Source organism: Hypomesus nipponensis, chromosome 27, assembly GCF_054491055.1.
Source record: "Hypomesus nipponensis isolate SF chromosome 27, ASM5449105v1, whole genome shotgun sequence".
Taxonomy (NCBI): Eukaryota; Metazoa; Chordata; class Actinopteri; order Osmeriformes; family Osmeridae; genus Hypomesus; species Hypomesus nipponensis.
The window spans coordinates 4,039,308-4,054,147 of NC_140387.1; the positions used below are offsets into that span (position 1 = coordinate 4,039,308).

At 43.3% G+C, this 14,840-nt stretch overlaps 3 protein-coding genes and 1 non-coding gene across 5 annotated transcripts; 1 reads left to right on the forward strand and 3 right to left on the reverse strand.

Annotated features, from left to right (window-relative positions):
* Window positions 1-483: 483 nt before the first annotated feature.
* On the reverse strand, window positions 484-3,730 carry LOC146220475 (uncharacterized). The gene is made up of 8 exons (XM_084693766.1): window positions 3,467-3,730; window positions 2,739-2,937; window positions 2,377-2,567; window positions 2,040-2,236; window positions 1,754-1,907; window positions 1,377-1,514; window positions 1,184-1,276; window positions 484-1,060 (listed from the first exon to the last, which is right to left on the reverse strand). The coding sequence occupies exons 1-8, from the start codon at window positions 3,479-3,481 to the stop codon at window positions 653-655; spliced, it is 1,395 nt and encodes a 464-aa protein (XP_084549892.1). The 5' UTR covers window positions 3,482-3,730; the 3' UTR covers window positions 484-652.
* Window positions 3,731-3,779: 49 nt separating this feature from the next.
* On the reverse strand, window positions 3,780-11,310 carry LOC146220476 (uncharacterized). Of its 2 annotated transcripts, none has more exons than XM_084693760.1 (25): window positions 11,242-11,310; window positions 10,999-11,098; window positions 10,769-10,879; window positions 10,410-10,486; window positions 10,239-10,305; window positions 9,649-9,845; window positions 9,236-9,419; window positions 9,093-9,146; window positions 8,854-9,000; window positions 8,645-8,710; window positions 8,424-8,531; window positions 8,148-8,324; window positions 7,894-7,980; window positions 7,592-7,732; window positions 7,351-7,482; window positions 7,065-7,244; window positions 6,772-6,963; window positions 6,322-6,501; window positions 5,763-6,194; window positions 5,481-5,660; window positions 5,323-5,374; window positions 4,945-5,178; window positions 4,620-4,775; window positions 4,251-4,513; window positions 3,780-4,104 (listed from the first exon to the last, which is right to left on the reverse strand). In XM_084693760.1, exons 2-25 carry the CDS (start codon window positions 11,080-11,082, stop codon window positions 3,787-3,789), a joined length of 3,819 nt encoding a protein of 1,272 aa, XP_084549886.1. In that variant the 5' UTR covers window positions 11,083-11,098; window positions 11,242-11,310; the 3' UTR covers window positions 3,780-3,786. The 2 variants fall into 2 exon arrangements, with proteins under 2 accessions (XP_084549886.1, XP_084549887.1); XM_084693761.1 differs by having other exon boundaries at window positions 10,999-11,087; window positions 11,242-11,306.
* Window positions 11,311-11,614: 304 nt separating this feature from the next.
* On the forward strand, window positions 11,615-11,686 carry trnaa-ugc (transfer RNA alanine (anticodon UGC)). Its single transcript has one exon. It is a non-coding gene; the product is annotated as a tRNA-Ala (tRNA).
* Window positions 11,687-11,894: 208 nt separating this feature from the next.
* Window positions 11,895-14,588, reverse strand: LOC146220478 (lysosomal membrane ascorbate-dependent ferrireductase CYB561A3-like). The gene is made up of 6 exons (XM_084693951.1): window positions 14,486-14,588; window positions 13,981-14,169; window positions 13,361-13,569; window positions 12,944-13,098; window positions 12,607-12,763; window positions 11,895-12,154 (listed from the first exon to the last, which is right to left on the reverse strand). The coding sequence occupies exons 2-6, from the start codon at window positions 14,165-14,167 to the stop codon at window positions 12,134-12,136; spliced, it is 729 nt and encodes a 242-aa protein (XP_084550077.1). The 5' UTR covers window positions 14,168-14,169; window positions 14,486-14,588; the 3' UTR covers window positions 11,895-12,133.
* Window positions 14,589-14,840: the final 252 nt, after the last annotated feature.

Consider the following 14,840-nt stretch of genomic DNA (forward strand, 5'->3'; position numbering starts at 1 on the left):
AGTTATGTGATCTAAAATCCAGAAAATGTAAGGTAATCTTCTGAGATCTCAGACTGAACTGAAATAGAAATTCATTAACATTTGTCAATTAGGAAAAGCTCCACAGGAGGCTATTGAATATACCCTATACATACACATTTTAGAGGTTTGGATGCCAACAAGTAAATGCAGAGGGCATATTTAGATAAGCTTTGTTTTTATTCCACTGTCATACCAAAGGTAGTGAATTACAATTGTTATAGTATTTTAAAGAAGTTTCTACAGCATAAGGGAAAACATATATATATGTAAATGGACCTATTAATGACCATGCAATGCATGGTAACTAATATAACGGTGGAAGAGTGATGATAGTCTGCCATTGGCCTACCTTAATATGTCATTAAAAAAGTGGATTTCCTTGTTTTAATGCAGCCTCTGTGCCTCTTATAGTATAAAGCAGGTAGCCTGCACAACTGGATCAGATCTCACACTGCACGGGAGGGATGACAAAAGTAATTTAATTAAAACAAAGAAATATGTTCATCTTGGGAGTTCTTTCTTGGTAAACTTTTTTTGAAGAAACGCTATTGGTATCCTTGTGTGTGGATAAAGTAGAGAGAAAGGGATAGAAAACAAAGAAGCCGAGATGGAAATCTAAAAGTGCATCGTCTCAACTGACGCGGCGCAGTTTGGTGTCCTCATCCCCTCGTGGTTCATCTTTGGGCCTGCGTTTCCTTGACAAGTCCTCGTCTATGTCGTGGGGCGCTATGGTGGTCTGTACAATCACAGCGGCAGGCTCCAAGCTATCAATCCCAGCAACAAACTCTTCCTGCCCAGGCTGCACACTCTCACAGCCTGGTACAGGCCCTAAACTCTCTGAATAACAGGCCATCTGCCCTTCCCCTGTGTCTCTCGCCTCGCACTCCTTCACTGCCACTTTGTCCATACTGACAGAGAGCTCTGCTGCTCCCATGTGGCCGTTCATGGGTACTGCCTCTGCCGGACACAGCAACTCTCTGGTCAGTGTGGCTAGCTGAGCTTGGATGAGATTGCGGTGCTGCTCTTCCAAACTCTTCACCTAAAAGCAGAATGCCCCCAACCCCCCCAAAAAACAGCACTGAAATTAAACAGTTATTTCATTGCTTAAATCACACAGCACGCATTTTTCCCAAATTCGACCCAAGTAAAAACCTGTACGCACCAGCTGGTTGACTCTTTGTTGACAGTTTTCGACTGAGCGGTACTGTTTCAGTTCTTCCGACAGTTTGAGGTTGGACTGCACCACAGTAGACACCTGGCAGCACAATGGCAGAGAACAAATAAATAAAGTACGTACAAAAGACACCAATCGTTCTGTTTTCTGAACCTCCGGAGTGGCTCCACAACGGCCCTACCTGATCTTGCAGCCTCTGTATTTCTGCCTTCAGATTCTTCTCCATGATATGCTTCTCCAGTCTAAGAGCCTCATTCTGTTGCTGAAGGTCCAGAATCTGCTTCTCCATTTGCAGGGCCTGCTCTAGGCTTTCCCCGCTCTACAAAATGTTGCACGAGGAGAGCCCAGTATTAAAACCATTAGGTATGCAGGCTACAACCACAAAATTATGAAGAAAGCCAAATATTGAGTCCAAAAAGAGCCTTAATAACAGGCCAGTACAGCTCAGGTATTGATAAGGTAAACGCAGCTGGATTAGACACAGATAGTTTCTCTGATGTCCATATCCTATCTGGAGACAATGCACACTGAAGTCAGTTTAAGTGATATCCAACCAACCTGTTCTTCAATGATGCTTGCAGCCTCTTCATAAATCAGGCTGCCAGTCTGGCTATCCGGGTCCATGAGCACCAGTGTCTGGGTTCGGTCCAAGGCATGCTGGGAAGGGTCCACCTCCTCCTCAGACGCCACAAGGAATCCATTGTTCACATTGCTGCCCTTCAACAAGAGAAGCCAAAGATCACGGTACAATCACCCACCACAAGACACTCGTTCACTCACTTGCATATGTGCAGACAGACTTTGGTACAACACATCTATCCATCTCCTCACACAAGTAACCCACCACAATTCGTGAGATATATATGGAACCTTTGGCTCCACAGTGTGCAGGGTTTCGGTGTTGCTGTTCTGACAAGGCTGGCCCAGTATGGTTGATAGTGCAACTCCCTCAAGCCCGGATTCTGGGCACACCCTTGGCCCTCCATATGCCTTGGGGTGTGCCTCTGCACTATGGTCATAGTACTGGCGACAGTTCACTTCCTACGGAGAAAAGAATGGAAGTAGGATCAGCTGTTGACAAGCACACCACACTCTCTCTAGCTAAAACAAATGTTCACTGATGCAAGTTATTTCTGTTCTACATTGTCTCCATCGAACTGGACACAGTTTAAAGTCAGCACCTGGGTGACCTGAATCTGGAAGGTGGTGTGGGGGTTTCGAAAATGAGTCTTGAAGTGTTTGATGGCCTCGTCTCTGCGGTTGAAACCATTTCGGCAACGATAGCAGTGCCAGTGGGCGCCTTTGAACCTTTTCTCCCCTTTAATGGTGCCAACTATTTCACAATGGTTGCAACATCTAAGCACCTTAAGGCCTGTAGGTTGGAGGGAACAGGTTGAAGAAATACCAAAGGTTTATACCTTCTTCATGGAACAATACACCTCAATACAGCTCTCACACATGCTAACCCTGAGTGCCGTACCATATTTATTACATTGTTTGTAGAGTATGTGTGAATTTGTTGGTATGAATACAATCTTCTCACCACCAAAGTCAATGCCCTTGTCAAGATGTTTGATACGAAAGTGAGCTCGTAGAATGACAGAATCCTGATATGCTTCAGCCACTGTGCAGAGCGGGCAGTGCATATGAACACCCTTGTTTCTGCCTGTGCAATTTTCTTCCTGACACACCACTGGGTTGTAGGTGTGTTCACCGTCCTTGATTCTCACTGATGGATGGGCCTGAAAAAAAAAAATCACATACCAAGATACTATAAACCTCGACATGTTTAGCAACGTGTCACTATATGACTTGCATCTTGCTAATGTCACAATTTATTGTGTCTCACTTCTAATGTCCTATTTAAAACTACGATGGACTGGAAAACAGCCATAATCGTTGAAAAACACCTGCCATTTAGAGATAAGTTCCACACAGATAGCTCGCCAGCTTGTCTTCTACAAACTGCCTACTAACTTGTAAACTATTTAAAATTCAAGCTAGCTAGGTATCCAGTCTAGCGTGCTAGCTAAGTTAGGGGGACAGTTGCTTGTCAAGTAACAATATTCACCCAGTTAGCTAGCTGCATAAGTTAGTCAGTCAGATAAGTGTCTGATGTTGTAAACAAGTCAGTGGTAAAGGACGATGGGCTAGGTAGCTTGCATAATAATATTATTAGCTCAACCCTAGCTAGCTAGCCTAGCTGCCTAGCCAAGTATTGGGCTGTAGCATTCAAATGAGTCTCAACAAATAATTTGATCATTTACTCACAATAAATGCCATCATTTTAAACGTTGAACTCGTTCACCAACGTTCAGACAGACACGTGAAGCTACCAGCTCATTTTACGTTTAAACAAGCGAGCCAAATCGTATGTTGTCGAGTTTCATGTGTTGTTCGTCATCGAGCATAGTGCACACAAGGTTCACCGCTGGACTGTCGCCGACTAGTCAGCGAGATAGATAGGTGTCGTGTAGGCTGGTTTGGAACCCATGTGGAATAATAACATTGTAGTATTGAAAACACAACTTGCTTGAGATTAAAAGACTGATAAAGAATCAGAAGAAAGAATCAGAAGAAAAACTGTTGTTTTACAATGCATTGTATTGTAGGCTACATGTGTTGTTTTTTATGCTGTGTGCTGTTTGAAGTTTCCTCCGGTTGACTTTTCTCAGGCGTTTGATTGCCTCTGAGAGCATCTTCTTGTTATAGCATTGTCCCATTGTCAACCTTTCGATTTCATTCTTTAGTTCAAGGTTTCCCCTGTTGAAGTCAGAAGGCGTCACACTTTTACTCTTCAGCTGTGTATTATTTCTGCCCTCGTGCTTCAGTAGGCGGCTGGCTTCATCTAAGGCATGTTGGCTGGCAGCAATTGTTGCAGAGAGTTGCTTGACAAGCTTCTGGTCCACCTGTACGTTACCCCACAAAAGATAGAACAGTAGTGAAAATTAACTGACTTAACTGATGAAGCTTTATATTGCATATCCTATCATGATATAAATCAAATTAGTCTTTTAGTCTGCACAGATTTTTGTTCTCAATTCTCTGCACTGACCGTTGCCTGGGGCTCAGCGTGGGGTTTACGAAAGCAATCCTGCAGTAGCTGAATCATGACGTTTGTCAGTGTCTTCCCCTCTGATATGAGCCTCTGGAGGGTCAGGGAATCATCTGTCTGAGCTGGGACGTGACGGGTCTTTTCCTGGACCCACAGTGCTGATAGACTGCTGGTCAACGAGGAAGGGACAGAGTCCTCCATGCTACAAGAGGACCAGCTGCTCTGAGAGGCGTTATCATCCATTTGAACGTGGTCTCTTCTCCCTGGTGCGATAAGGACAGTGACGTCATCCACAAAATGAAGGTGTAACCGGCACTGGATGTTTACATTTCAAGTGCTTCAATATTACAGTGCTGTCTTAGTTCTCACATGTATCTGAGAGGTTAGTCCTGCTTGAATGCCTGGATGCTCCACAAGTCACATAGTTGATGTTGATAATCTGGGGAGGAAACCCTGGCCGGCTCCCAAATTCAGATGTATTTTCTCCAGTCGGTTTTGTTTGAGTTAAACATTTGTCTGTGAACTCTGAAACAAAGCAAACAACAAACTACCACATTATATTTAAACTTACGGTCGGTTTGGGGTATTCTGACATGGGTGACTTTGGTACATCACACAGATCATTTACTAAAAACTTAAGGCCACAATAATGTGGTCAGTTTTGTTATTATATATTGTGTTTATAGGAGTGTACCATAGTTCTGACCCATTGCAGGCATGCATGGGTCCTCATCACAGTTGTTGTTCACTGTGAGTGAGGAGTAGGTGAAACTGTGGGCATTGTAGTCTCTGTGTAGGGACAGCTGGGTGTGGAGGGTCTCGTTCAGGCGGTCACTAACTCTCAGTCTCTCCATCAGGCTCCCTTTCTCCTTCTGGACCACCTTGAGGTGCCTCTCACTAAGTGGTAAGATGTCTTGACACACCAGGGCTGAGAGAGAGGTGAGAGAGAGGGTGAAAGGTGATGGTATAAAGGTGAAAATTGAGAGTGTCTTAATGGAGAGTGTCACGCATTGGTGTCTGGTACAAGGCATGGTTGAACCACAGACAATTCTCATCTGGATCACATCCTCACCTTCCCTGTTTACTGCGGTTTCTTGTCTCTGGAGGGTAAGGCCTTGCAGGTCCTGGGCCAAAACCAGTGGAATGGATTCATGCATTGATAACGGATCCACATAATAGAAGCTTCAATGCACTCAAAATACAAATAGAATACAAAGATCACAAACTAACCTTGATGACCTTCTCCTTCTGAAAAAGGGTATCTCTGAGTTGAAGAACCTCTGTGCTCTTCTCCTGCAGGCTAGCTGAGATCTGAGACTGCGCTGACCACAGCTCCTGCTGCCTCCTGTTGAATTCCTGGAGCTCATCTGCGTGTTTCCCTGCAACCTGCTGCTGATGCTCTTTCAACTCCTTACAAGCGAAGGGAGATTGTTTCAATGATTATCTATCCTATAAGGGGTCCGAAGCCATCCTGTACGCAATTTCAGTGTTGTGAAAATGCTACATAGTTACCTTGAACATTCGCTCGTTGAAAGAAATGGTCTCGAGAAGCTTTTCGACCGTGTCTTTGTAGTCTGTCAGCTGTTTCTCTCTGTGTAGTCCTCTTTCCTCATCCGCCTCTTTGGTTTTGGCGAGGACGGCCTCCATCTCCAGGAGTTTCTGCTCTAACTGCTCCACTTTTCTGGTGCTGTTCTCAGCCTGGTTCTGCAACCTCTCCTCGGCTAGCTGTTCTTCGGTGGCCAACGTGGCCTCCAGCTGGAGCTTCAGTTGGAGCTCTAACATTGCGACTTTTGTGTTGTTGTTCTCGTCGTCGTGCAGTTTCTTCGTGTCTGAATCCTGCTTTGTCTGATTCAAAATGGCCTCCATGTCCCTCAGATACTGTTCCAACTCCTCGAGGTGTTCGTCGCTACACTCTTTCTGGCTTTGCAGTCGGCCAACCATGACCTTAGATATGAGAAAATTGTATCCTTAGAACTTTTCCTTATCGTTAGAACTTTGTGTACAACCGCACAAACAGAAACAACTAGTATTGTTCAAAAAAGCAAAGTAGATGTTAGGTAATCCTCTATACCTCTAGTTGTTGAGACTTTCTACTCGACTCTCCCTGTAGTTGGGAGATGATAAAGTTTTTCTCCTGTAGTACATGAGAGATGCAGTCCTCTAAGGATTCCTTGGTTGGCTGCAGCTGCCTTAAGATTTCCCTGGCTGGTTCTAGCTCTTGGTCCACGTCCTCCATCAGCGACTCCAAAGCCTACACGAAAGAGACCAAAGTGACCATGTGATATCAACACTGGACTAGACGGATGTATCTTATATGGTTCTTCCCTTTGGCACTTATTTGGTTTTTCACAATGTATGCTTCATGTTTTGGCTCCTTGCAATGTTTGCGGCTACCTCGTTGTCATGATCAGTGACCTATGCTCTTTTGTAAAGCTCTCTCTTGGAAGTCGCTTTGGATAAAAGCGTCTACTAAATGCATAAATGTAAATATCCTTCACAGGATGAGTTAGACTTTGGTCACCTTTAACACTTGTGCATTCATGTTGATGGCAGCCTGAAGCGTTGCTACAGTCTGTTGGTAGTCAGTCATCTGTTTTACGTTCTTTGCTTGGCTTTCAGCCAGCATAGCCTCTGTCTCCATCAGTCTCTGTTTCAGTTGTTCCATCTCTATCCTTCCGTCCTCGGTCTGTCTCTGCAACCAGCCATCCATCACCTGTGGGGACAGAACCAAACGTGATTTGAACGAATCAGAAAATGGAAATTAAATCCAAACAAACACGTCAGCAAAGTGCCACAGGGTTCTGTGTGCAGTACCTCCGTGATGCGTTCAGTCTCGCATGTCAATGGTTTCTGCAGACAGGCGGCAGTTTGGTTCTCGTCCCGCCGGGTTTCAGTGAGGTTTTCCTCGAGCTCCTGCTCTGCTTGGGGACATTTAAATGCTTCCACGGATTGATCCACATCCAGGTCTCTCTCCTTCATCTGAATACACAGGCTCTGTCAAAATGGGAGAATGATATAGTGAATATATATTTATACCGTATAGTCTGTATATTGTTTCTATTTGTGATGTGTGTGGTATAGAGTCTAATTCAACTTGTACATTGATTATGTCTTGGTAAGACATGTCGGTGTTTTTTGCTTGCAGGTCAATGATCTTTTGCAGCAGTTGAGACATATTTGACGAGTTGTTCGCTTTACATTCGATGGCACAAAGAATCTTTTCTTTGGCTCTCTGGGAATTCACAGCCACATTAAAACAAACATTTGATTGAATCAATACTTCAAGTCCCCATTGATAAAATGCACATCCACATATTGATAAGTCCACAGAAGATGCATACATTGATAGAATCTTGGATGTGTGACAGAAGGTTTGCCTGGGTAGGAGGGGGATGCGACTGAAAATCGAATAGAGACTCCTGAAGTCGACAGATCTCCCTATTCTTCTCTTCAATCACAGACAGCATGTCCTCTCTGGCTCTCTGCAACAATGACCCGGGTCAAACCAGTCACAGGTGACCCACAACCAGTTCAATGATCAGGATGAATGAATAGAAACAGGTTATCATTTGAAGAAGTAGAAGGATTACAGATATGAGTTGTTTTCAGACCTTGTAAGATGTGATGTATGTAGTGAGTTTACCTCAGAGGCCTGTTCCAGGTCTTGAAGTTGTTTCTGCAATTCTCCCTCCTGTTGGTGATTTGCATTGCTATCTGAACATTCAGAGCTCTGGAAAACAAAATTCACAACCAGGGATTACGTTCCCAATTGTGTTGAAAGAGATGCAACAAATACACCTCTTGACCCTCTGAAACGAAACAATGTTCTAGTTCATTTATACTGTATATCACATATATTGTGATGTGGGGGTTTGAGATGTATTCTTATTTATGAACCTGTGTGAGTCTGTTTTTCTCCTGCAGTTCGCAGGTGAGTGTCTGTATGGTCTCTTCCATTTCCTTCAGTTTGGTTTCACTCTCCATCAGGACAAAATCCTTCTCTGCCAGGTCCTCATTGGCCTGCTCCAGGGTTTCCTGTAGCGCCTTCATCTTAACCAGTTCGGTCTCCAGAGCCTAGTTGGTAAAGAGCAGTGTTTATTTGTGAAGTCCCCCCAAAGATGTGTGTGTGGGAGGGTTGTTCGATATTGCTTCCACAAACGAAATGGATCTCACATGGATTGAGTCTTCGTGGCTGAACAGCAGGTTGTTGAGCATTTGAAGTTCTCTCTCCTGCTGCTGCATACCCTGCTTGAGGCGATCAACCGAATCTTTCTCCTTGTCCTTTTGAAGAAACGAGGAGCCATTAGACACCTGTGGGGCACGTGTTTTTGGCCAAACCATCTGATCCTGTACACGGTGTGACATTTGACATGTTTAGTGTCCTTTTTTCTCACCTCAGCCACATCCTCTTTTCTGCTTCGCTCGTCTGTGTATAGGAAAGAAGCTTTCTCCGAAGCTTGCTATAAATATAAATATGTCAAGTGCGTTTTTCAGCTTAGAATCCCTTTGACATTTTTGAAAGGAGCACCATTAGCGATGTCTGCATTTCTGACGCTTTGAAATGGACTGAAAGCACAAGTGCCATACATGTGCAGCTGTTTACCTGCAGCAGTTGGTCTTTTTCCTGCAGTTTGTGGTTCAGTTTCAGAATGATGGCCTCTTGCTCCTTCAGTTTGAAACCACTGTCCGCCAGAAGGAAGTCCTTCTCTGCCATGTCCACATTAGACCTTTCAAGGAGTTCCTGGATGTCCTGGACAAGATAAGGAAATGTACAGGAAATCCTTATTATTATAATCATGTTGCTGCCTCAGTTTTGCTGAACATTTTGTGTCGGGTCCACACCTTCAACTGTTTGTCAAACTTTCGCTTCTCTCTGCTGATATCCTGTTCCAGAACCTGACAAATCGGACATTTCATCTATTTAAAGACTTTGTTTTTCCAACTGTCACCCTAACCATTATGTTTGAAGTGATGTGTATTCTGACCTGCTGCTCAATGAGGGATGTGAGTTGGCTGTCAGGGTCACCTGCAGGCTGGTCTCCACTGACCTGTCTGACCCCATCAGTCCTCAGTTGCTCTATAACAGTATCCTGGGACTTTACTGATGGCTGGAGCTGCTCTATAACAGTATCCTGGGACATTACTGATGCTTGGAGCTGCTCTATGAGACTTGTGTGTGTGAGTGAGTGAGTGAGTGAGTGAGTGAGTGAGTGAGAGAGAGAGAGAGAGAGAGAGAGAGAGAGAGAGAGAGTAAGAAAAAGAGACAGAAAGAGAGAGAGAGAAGAGAGAACGAGAGGGGGGAGGGAGAAAGTAAACTTTGATAAACATTACTAGGAAGGTATTGGTAAATGCGGTGGGGTTACATGGAAAATGACATCACTTTCTAAGCCTCTTTTACCAGTCTTTCTCCGCTAGCAAGTTAAGTAAGTCCTGGTCTTGGTTGGGACACTTGTCTTGGGGTTGTGGATCAGTTTGGGTGGGTGTATCTGAATGGCGGTTTCCCTTGACTTCATTCTCCAGCTCCAGCACTCGCATCTCTTCCTGTTCCAACATGGCTACAAGTTTCCCAACCTCAATCTTAGATAGCTCTAGATCCTACACAAAATGAGGAGAACACACATCATTGAGTCCTGTGGGAAACACCTGAGAAAATGTATTTATAGTCGCTAAGTAAAGTCAGTGAGAAAACACATTCCTAATCCTCAAAGTAAATCAGATAGAACATATCAGGATGTTAAGGGGTAAGAGAGACCGAAATGCTCTGCAGTCACACACAGTCCATCTATGTACGTGTTGATCTTTGTCTACTCAGGAATCAAGTATGCCTCTTAGGATAATGCCAACAGGAAGCCCAGGGCATGACAAGGCTGTATGTTCTTGAACCAGATGTTTCATCTCCACCTCTCCCAATGACCAGTTCAGCCTTCATAGCTATGCGGTTTAATCTTGGACACTGATGTGTCATCCCTGCATGGAAGTGGTGCCTACTTTTTCCAGTTGTGCGGTCCGCACGTCGCAGGTCTGTCGTAGCTGCTCCATTTCACTGCTGGTTTCTCTGGATCAGTCAAGAGGACAGACCACTAAATGTTACTTCACAGCAAGTGATAGGATATGGTTAAGTGAAACGTTTTGGGGGTTTGTCGCTTGAAAGCGGCTTACATAGCAAGGACAGACACTCTTTCCAGTTCTCTCATCTCCTCCTTGAGTGTTTCGACTTCCACGTTCAGGTTAATGTTCTGCATTTTGACAAGGCACGTTTTAGTTGTTCACATAGCTACTGGGAATAATTAAAACAACACCCTCTAATTCCTTTTAAATTGTGAAATAAAATACAAAATAAAAAAACATTTGGATTTTAGCTAAGATTCCTGCGACTAATCTCACACAGATGATAGGCTACTAACAGATGACAGTAGTGCTTCGTGACTACATCTGCAGAGCTGCAAAAAGTCAATATGCTTACCCCTCCCCAACACGCTGTTAATTAAGCCAAAGCTTTTACTACCGAACCCACTTACTGTTTTGCACATTTCCTCCACAGAGCCATCACATCTCTTCTGTAAGCACTCCTCATAGTAAAAGATGCGAAGCCGGAGGTTGAAGTTGTCCTTTTTAAGATCAGAGATGATCTGCAGAGAATATAATTTTCAAAGAACAACCGTACAATTGAGTAAGTTATTCTATACAGCATCTGTTACCATCTAGAGTTTTAAATAATATATATATTTTTTGCTTTTTATCTCTAAACCTCTGTTATTTTCTTCATGGTCCATGGTAGGCGTACATCAGCTGTCACTGGGCCAATTGAACCGTGCTCTTCTTTGAGGTCCATGTTCGCTAAAGACAGGCTGACCCAAGTCAGGGCAAAGTCCAAAACAACAATTACAACACAGCTATACGATAAGTCTAATATAACAATGCAACATCAGTTGTTAACAGTTTTTTCATTTCCATTCATAGGGGATAGATATAACCAAAAATACATCCTGACCTGAAACAGCTAAATCGTAGCTACGCCCACAGACCTTCAGTGACTCCCGCAACCAGAAATGTCTCGATTTCTTATTTTACTTTGGACTCAACAACGTGTTGTTTCACACTGTGACGTAACAAAGTGTCAACAGTTGTAATATTCCAACATTCGTTTTCTAATATCGATATTTTATATATATATTCCTCCAATAGGCTATTCCTCAGAAAACTAGTCTGAAAAAGTCTGTAGCTATATTTTGTACGGAACACAACGTTTTAAAACATTCTGAAATAGAATATGTTCCCATTATGCAGAAAAGTTTATAAATCAAATATTTCCCAGACATGTAGTATTGTTTATAAATGTAATGTTTTACGGAAACGGCACGGAAGGGGATGTAGCTCAGTGGTAGAGCGCATGCTTTGCATGTATGAGGCCCCGGGTTCAATCCCCGGCATCTCCACATATTTTTACTTCCCAAGGAGCACATGGGAAGCGTGTCATCGTCCCGTAAAATATGCCCAAAACATTGAGTAACGGCGCAACTACTTCTGTAATATCAATCCTTTCAACAACCATGGATTTCTACTGCTTTGAATTTATTTTTTACTAGGCTACAATCCATTTGCAGCAAACGTTTTGCTTTTCAATGTAGAAATGACAAATACTTTGTTAATGGTAGCATCCATTATTGAGGCATGAAGTTCTCCTTTTATTTGTAACGCAATGTTTCAAATCTTTACATCGAGTGCATTATTTTGTGAGCAAGATTTTGGGGGGCATCAACTTCTTGATATGTCCCTGTAGTCTTGAATCTTCAAGTCTTGTAGACTTCTCAACACCAAGGCAAAGACTGACGCCATGGGATAAAATCAGATTTCCGACCATGCAGAAATTCAAAAATATGCCATCAACTGTCACCAGGAAGCAGCTGAAAGAAAACCCATACATTAATGATTAATATTACTACCCTAGATACATGTTCCTTAGCGATGGAGAAATTCCAAACGCTCCTCCTGTAACATTTAATATAATAAAATAACTAAATGTAAATGTAATATACAGCCAGCCAGTATACAATACTGTGCAAAAGTCTTAGTCACACAATATTTTTACATGGTAAAATGTTTTTTTTCTTTCGTTTTTCTTCCGTATTTGTGTGGGAGTATAAAAGTGCAATGTTGAGAACATATAAGTTCTTTCCTTTCATCGTGTCTTAAAAAAAAATTGTTTTCATTTGTCACTAAGACTTATACACAGTGCTTTACATAGAAAATCTCTGAGCATAAACACTTACAAAACCAACATCCAAACATTATATCTTGAGCAGTGTGTAGCCTACACGTGTTATTCTGTACAATGTAATATGTAGTGGCCACTCACTTGAGATTCCTCCTGCATTTGCTCGGGCCTTTTCCACTTCTGATTGGTTAAAATTCGAAGGACAATCAATCCAAAAGCTACTATCAGTATCCCAAGGAAATTTGCAAAAACAGCCTCAACAGGCAGACTTGAGTAGGCCTCGGCAGTGCTCCCATTACTGGATGGGAATGACAATAATTTAGTTCCAATTTAAATCATTCATTAGATTAATATTTTTTCCATTCACATTTTAATGTTAATTAACATTTAAAATACTCCAGATGCTCCAAATGCCACAGTTTCATTATTCTCAGATTGGGTGTTGACCCATTTTGTCTGGGTTCATCTTTGTTCTCACAGAGTAAGGAGCAGCTTCTCATTGACGCCAGAGATGCAGGAGATCACGCTGAGGATGAAGATGGCCCCTCCCATCCATGCGTGGACTGGTTTCAGGAGCTTACGCAACCCCAAAGGGGAGCATGGCATAATGAAGACTCCCAGCCCCAGGGCCCACTGGCAAAAAAGAGGGAGAGTGAACAAAGACATATTACAATGGTAGAATCATTCGATTCTGCTGTATAGACGAGCTTTAGAGGAACCAACAAGTCAAACACGAAACAATCCAATATCGAATCCACTGCACTCCAAGGGAAGTTCCCAAGATGGACACCACATACTGTGTAAAACAGTTTCCACATTCGGTTCGACAGACTAAGTATACACGGTTAGTACACGTGAAAGTATTTGGGTGTCAAAATCTCCTGTCGTGACGTACCTGCAATGCAAACAGGAAGGTGGTGCAGATGCCCACCCAGCTGTGGAGCGAGTACAGGTCAGGGATGAGGTAGCCTGAGTGGAAGTCAAACACTGCACACAGGCCCAGGGTGGACAGCAACAGGGAAGACAACAGCAGACCAGAATGCACCAGCTTCCACATGTGCTTCTTGTGTTGCCATGTGAACGGGACACGGTACGTAATCGCCGCTGCACACAGCGCGAGAAAAAAAAAAAAACCAACGTATTCATGGTAATGAAGAAGTAATGATGAGTTTAAGACGTTAACGCATACAGATGATATGCATTGGTGGTTTGAACATGAAAGGATGTGAGAGGCTGTGATAGACGGTGGGAAAAGCAGAACATGTTTTCCTTTTCTTATCTTCGCAGTTGGGTTCTGTAGTCTAGGTGCATAAAGACACGCTTACATTCAGGCTATTTTCCTCACTTCTCACAGATCCAACTTCTTCTAGTGGAACGCAACTTGGTAACAAGCTACAAAGAGACTGACTGTTCAACTTAATGGCAATGGAGAATAATGTGCAGAGAATGTATTGCTATGCAATGTACTTGTTAACCGTGTTTTGAAAAAGAGATGTGAGAAATCGCATGACTCACCGTATCCAAAGAGCACCAGCAGCCCAGTTACCATGAGAACAGGGTGCCAGTTGAACTGCAGCGCAGAGGCGTCCCATGCAAAGCCACCACGCCAGCGGGAGCTCCAGTAGGTAACAAAAAACACACACAGCAGGCCCAGGGCCAGGCAGAACACATAGGTCACGTAGAAGAGAGCGGTGCTAGCCATGACTGTTGCGGGAGTAGGGAGAGAGAGAGAGAGAGAGAGAGAGAGAGGAAGAGAGAGAGAGAGAAGGGGTGGGGGCGAAAAATGGGTCAAGATTTAAAAAATACGAGAAAGAATTGTTACTGGCAATTTGATCAAAATGACTTATCTAGACTCAATTTCAGGTCCTTTTTTTGGGTGCTTTTCCTTCTTTTACGTAACTTTTTTTTAACGGAACATGATGAAAATTAAAATCTTTCTAAAACAACAAAAAACAACTGTCGTTCAACTCTGTTTCAAAGATCACTCTGCGATACATCCACAAATGTGTGTTCAGCTCACCCAGCCTGCGGTGGTCTTCTCTTGGGCTGGTCTGTGTCTGTTCCCTGTCCTTCCCACTCAGAAGCAGCGTCCAAGCCAACAGAGGCAGGACTTGAGTTATGGAGCAATGCACCTCTACATATTCTCTATACAACTCCATCAGTGTATCTCATGATCCGGAGGAAAGGGCGGGCTAATGCATCAGTCGACATGCCTAATCGTGTGTGTGTGCACGTGAATGACTTTGTGTATGTGGGTGTCGGCTTGACTTCAGTTGTTATTGAACCTACCAATCCAAATGTTTTGCAACGACAAAAAGTGTACCTTTTCATAACTAAGAGCGTATTCTGCAAAGTCATGGTGAAAGGCTGGGTTG